At 28.3% G+C, this 6268-nt stretch overlaps 1 protein-coding gene across 1 annotated transcript; it reads right to left on the bottom strand.

The window, feature by feature from the left end:
- Positions 1-5577: 5577 nt before the first annotated feature.
- LOC119683408 (beta-1,3-glucan-binding protein-like) lies at positions 5578-6003 on the bottom strand. Its single transcript, XM_038097075.1, has one exon. The coding sequence runs from the start codon at positions 5974-5976 to the stop codon at positions 5614-5616; it is 363 nt and encodes a 120-aa protein (XP_037953003.1). The 5' UTR covers positions 5977-6003; the 3' UTR covers positions 5578-5613.
- Between the last annotated feature and the right edge of the window lie 265 nt (positions 6004-6268).

Raw genomic sequence — 6268 nt, 5'->3', positions numbered from 1 at the left:
AGATAAATTTAAATTTAAAAATTCAAATACTAAGGACGTGTGCGACTTAGGCTAAGTTGATGCTAAACCAAATGGGAGTTTCTTTGGGATTTTTTGCACTGCACACATTTAGCCATTTGTCAACACGTATCGACACATCACTACATTATAGGCACAACTTAGAATTTCCCTCACTTAGAACGAAACTTAGCCTAACTCGTACATGTCCTAAGTTTCTAATATTTCATCCCCGTGGAATGCGATTCTAACAGGAAGTTATCCGCAGTCTAATGGCTGAGATTTTTTCAACTCATTCCTAAGAGGTAGTTTTAATGGGTTTAAGGTCACACTGTAGCTTCTGATGTTTTCCACTTATTGGAAAAAAAAATTTTGTAAATTTTTCCACATATAGTAAGCACCTCTCTATTTGAAGCAGGAGTTCTAGTAGTAGAAAATAAAATTATATAATAAAATATACTTAAAAGATTATGTTAGTAATAAATAAGTAAATATATATGCACATTATATAAATTTGAAATAAATATGTTATACATATTAATAGTAAATAAATATTCATATTATGTATATAAGTATATATATATCGCGGATATTGAAAAAACTATATTCACATGTTTTTTATTTAAATAGCTATAATTATTTCCATTTTATTTATTTTTACCACACAACAACTAATTATTGATCCTAAACAAGAATTCTCATTTAATTTCCATATCTATAAAATATTTAACTAATTATTACCAAAAATCTCTTACGGAAAAAACATAAATTCTTCTAACTTCAGCAAAAATAAATAGTACATCGCTTCCGTCTATCATAACCAGTGGCGTAACAAAGGTAGGCAAAGGAATTTATCATATCTAGGGCGCTTTTAAATATTATATTATTAAATTTTATTTTTAATATATATTCTTTATTATAATCTAATAGATAATTTCATAAAAAATACCATAAGTTTCCTCAAATTTTAGCTATAATACTATGTTCAGAAAGCCAAATTTTCTTAATTTCGTAAAAATGAAATAAAGTTAATTTCGAAAGTGTTCATACTGCACCAAACCAAGGAAATCATATGTTTTATGTTTACAAATCGAATGTTAAAAATTACATGCTCCAAACACCATTTGTATCTGGGAAATTTTAAAAGTTGATTATTATACCTATCAAGGATCACATGCAGTAGTTTTATTGGCGTTAATGGATTTCAGGTATGTGAATTATTATTTTTCATTCTATTTTAAATAGAATGGTTTTTTCTCTATATTCAAATTTAAAAATTTGCACTACTTTCAAAATAATTTCCCGTTTTAATTATCGTCAACTGCACTGATATTTATTTATATTTATTTAAAAATATCCCTTTTACGTTATCTCAACTTTATCTTTTGCTGAAAATGTATTTTACGCATAGTTGCATTTGAAATATTCCTTAGTTTCAGCCTTCGTTTCAACGAAATTAAGGGCATTTTTCTTAATTTCGTTCTAACCTTAAAACTGAATTTTGTATGAAAAAAACAACTTAGGACGTGTGCGAGTTAGGCTAAGTTGATGCTAAACCAAATGGGAGATTTTTTAGGATTTTTTGCACTGTACACATTTAGCCATTTATCAACACGTATCGACACATCACTACATTATCGGCACAACTTAGAATTTCCCTCATTTAGAACCCAACTTAGCCTAACTCGCACACGACCTTAATTTCGCTGAAACGAAGATGAAATTAAGATTTTTGCGAGATTAAGGTGTGTCTGAACATAATATAAATGAATTGTAATAAAAAACCCCATATACAGTCAAACCCCTCTATAACGAAGATTTTGGTTCCTGCAAAAAATTTTCATTATAGAGAGATTCGCTATAGAGAGGTTCGCTATACAGAGCTTTGACTGTACTACATTTTTATAAACCGCCTCTTGAAGTGCATGAAATTTATATAAAGTCTTTAAAATTTTAAAGTAAACAATTCATATACGTTTTATCTTAACTATGCATAAATTAAGCACCAAAAATAATTTTGTTTGTATTTATGAATGTATGCATTCCATATATAAGAATTTAATTATATTTATTTGTAATAAAAATATTAAAAAAAAAAATATTTTTAAAAAATTTTACATTCCACGCAGCGAGAAATGTTGAGCTGCAAAATGCATTCTTAATGCTAAATTATGCGATCGAATCATTAAACGCAAATATGATTTTAAGTGTCGATAATGTGTGTATCGAACAACTTTGGACTGGATTGTGTAAAAAAGGAATTCATTGTGCCAGAAAACCGATCTTTTGTTAAATATAAAAAATTTGTAAATTTATATTAAATATGAAAGAAGACATGCACAGACAAAGACGAGTTTTGAGGCGTCAGGTATGTGCGTGAGCTGATTTATTAATATGATAATATGATATTTAAAATTATATAAAATATCATTTACATATTGTATTCAAAAGATTTCTGAGAATTCTGAGAGAAAAATTCTACGAAATTACGCAGGCAATGCATTTAATTAATATACAAAACGATACGTTGTAAAAACGATACTCATATTTATTTACTTTGCATTGCATATGCAGCATTCAAGGGACAGTTTTAACGTTACTCATACGTCATGGTGTATATGAGATTGTGAGATTGTCAATTCATGACATGTAATTGTAATTATAACAATAAATGAAATAATAAATGAAATAAACAATCAAACCAATAAATCAGTTTTATGTGTATTCTATGTTCATAAGTTGGTTATTAATAAACAAAAATCTAATTAAAATCAAAAAGATGGATGAAAAAGTTTCTCCAACGAAAATATTTATGACAGAATAATGCGCAGCAACGCATAAGGAATTGACGTACTTGTCAGTTACTTAACTGACAACCTTAAGGGATTACTCGGAATTTTGACGCTACTTTAACCCTTTTCTGTTTTAATTGTTTTCTAAGAATACGAAGTTAAAAAAAAGTTACTGAAAACGTTCAAAAACATGTCACAAAAATTACTAAAATCGAATAATCAACCGCAATTTATGAATCCATTAGAAAATGACTAAAGTATCTATAGTGTGTTTTGACAATATCTTACGATTTTTTTTTTTTTTGCAAAAAGAAATAAATATTTTTTCTATTATTGTCTATTAACGCCTGATAGTGATGCCTTTACCATATTGACAATGTCCTAGACACATAACTACAAGCGTCAGTTTTTCATCATCTACGAAAGTTTATTTGACTTAAGGCGTCTTATCATTTATTTATTTGGATTTTGCTTAATTAATTTGGCTTGTGTTTTTGTGCGTGTGCCAATATTTTTTCGTTTTTCAACTCTTCCTATAAACGAGGTCAATTACCTTTCAGAACTCCTTACAATTGACCAAAAGTTTCTTGCTCATAAAATTTGCCTTTGTTTATATTTATATTTTTACGTAGTGCGGCCGGTCATCTTTTTGCTGCCGTCACAACATTGTTGCTTATATTTTCATTAACCTCAATTTCAGAATTTTACTACTTTCGTCGAAGGACACTTCTGCTAAGTAATGATTAATTCACTCCTTTTGGTTGACTTTGTGGTCTCATTATTGGTAAGGGCCTCAATATATTAGTTGTCAATAGCGTTGCCAATATTTTGTTAAAGAAATTGCAAAAGAAAAGAGTTTAAATAATTTTTAATAATATTTTGGCACAAATATTAGCATTTATGTATAGTGATAAAATAGGTCACCGAAGTGCAAGTAATATTAAAATTTTGTCAAAAACAACTTAAAGCAAATTACAAGAAATACTAAAAATTTCAGTAAAATTTAATATGTATTATAGAAACAAAGGATAATGAATTTAATTTAATATAATATAATATAGAAAGTTAGGCAATTGAAGCCTAACTTCATCTCAAGCTTCTCAAGCTAACTTCATCTGAACCTAATATCTCAAGCAACCATATTTCTTTGGGTGGAATTATTTTATATTAATTTAATCTGAACCTATTATCTCAAGCGACCATATTTCTTTGGGTGGTATTATTTTATATTAATTCAATTTACAATAATTTATGGGAATAATCAAAATTTCTGAATCCATTCACTCTAGCTCTGGCCACCTTTTGTCTTGACTATGGCCTTCAAACGTTTAAAAAAAGTGTTGCATGCTTTACGAATCTGATCTTCTGATATTATGGCGCATACCTAAACAATGGCTTTCTTCAGCGCATGCATACTGGCATATTTTTTAGTCTTGACCTTACTCTCAAAAATGGCCCAGTTGGAACTCTATTTAATTTTAAAGTCATCTATGTAGCAGATAATACCATATGAAGTGAAATTGATTCAATGTTCTTCCCACCCTATTCTGTCTGGTATTTTATATAAAGTATTTTGTATATATATTTTTCTTCCTTACTCTTTTAATTACCATAAGGCTTTAATGTGGTATTTCTAGCGGATTTGTTGCTTGTCAGCTATCATAGATGGTGCGTATCGTGAATGCTGCCCTGATATATGGTTTTTAGAATCTGGCTTTACTGGTTATAATCTACTTTTGTATTGGATATGTTCTAGTGAGATTAGAAGGGTGAGAGTTGAGTCTACGATTAGGGAAAAAAAAGAAATAAAGTAAAACTTGATGACTAGAAAAATTATATAAACGTTTCCATATGAGATTTGAATAAGTAAATATTAAAACGAGAGACAAATTGTTCACTTACCAAATAGCAATCAAGACTATTTGTTATAAATAAATAAATAAATTCATTTTTACATCTATTGTGTTACAAACATTACCACAAACTTGATGAACTATTTTTATGCTGTGAAGGGTAAAGAACACTGATTGCAAATGATGTCCACACAAATGATGTTCGAAGTATAATTAGTACATAGCGAAGATGAGAAAAGGTTTTGGTTGTGGGAACAATAAAAATTTCTTATCTGCACAAATGATATATTTATATATATATATATATATATATATACATATATATTACATACATTATATAAATATTTAAATTTTAAAGGAAATAATTTTTTAAATAAATATGTATGGGATATATTATATATATTAAACTTCTTTAACTATATGGATTTATAATTTTGACAATCTAGTTATTAACAATGACGTTGTTTCTATAGGATAGAATGGGTGTAAACTTTTTTGAAGTCGGTGAATTTTATTGGCATTATGCGTGGCATTATGAGATTTTTACTCATGTGTATATGGGTCATTCTTTTACAACTCGGACACCTTTTTGATCTAATGATTTGCGTTGGACAATAGTTTCTTCCTGTGTTTCACATGACATTGGATATCAAGAGTTTTTACACTTAAGTTTCCAAAGATTTGCTTTTAGTTTACAATATTTGATATGCATATAAACCTTTCACAGCACTGGCAACCTATTAACTCGTTTGGAGCCAAAATGTAGGCTTTATAGACAGATAAAATACACACAAGAAAGGTAGGAGCAAGATCACTATATAACACTATGAGAACCAAAAAATTTATCACTTTTTATTAAATATTGACTATTGAACATATTAATTACACGGAAATCAATAATGAAATTAAAAAGTTTTCTATTAGAAATGCTCATATTAATATACTTTTATTTAGATGTACACATATATAAGCTAAACATTGAACACACCATTATCCTGACGATAGCCGAGTCCATCTTTCAAAACGTAAGTCCAAAAGTGAATTTTGTCCCCTGGATTTACTACTGCTTCATGATTCCAATACACCCATTTTCCTTCTTCTTTACCAGTTATATCAACTGACCAAGTACCAGCTTCTAAGCCATTCATTGGTCGATTTAAATTTCCATGGAATGCAAACAAAGAAATACCAGGTTTATCGGGTATACACACCATAAAGCCTCTTGGTTGTAAGCGTTTAAATGAAGCTTGTGGAGCTTGAAAAGCAGTAGTCTGATGAAAAAATGCTGCTAAACCAATGCAAAGAACTGCTGTACATGAAATTGTTATAAACATCTTTACTTAATAATGTTTAAACTGAATATAAATTTTGGAACAAAGAAAATATAAGTAACCTTTATCTATTATTTTCATACTTTATCTATTTTCTTTTATTTACTTTTATTTTTTACACTTCAGTCATTTTGAAAATACTTAAGTTTTAATACCATTTTAACATGTAAATAATGATAAACGTTTTATTGAAACTTACAACAAACAATGAGTAACTATAAAATAATTATTATTATTCAACTGCATACACTTTTAAGATTAATATGAATATGAAAAAAATGCATAAGAGCTTAAA

The sequence above is a fragment of the Teleopsis dalmanni genome, chromosome 1, assembly GCF_002237135.1.
Source record: "Teleopsis dalmanni isolate 2A chromosome 1, ASM223713v2, whole genome shotgun sequence".
NCBI lineage: Eukaryota > Metazoa > Arthropoda > Insecta > Diptera > Diopsidae > Teleopsis > Teleopsis dalmanni.
The sequence above is the reverse complement of the archived record's forward strand: the minus strand, read 5'-3'. Positions and strand labels throughout refer to the sequence as shown.

What these genes read in the sequence shown, in the direction of transcription:
- LOC119683408 (XM_038097075.1), bottom strand. Translation starts at nt 5,976, where the DNA reads ATGTTTATAACAATTTCATGTACAGCAGTTCTTTGCATTGGTTTAGCA.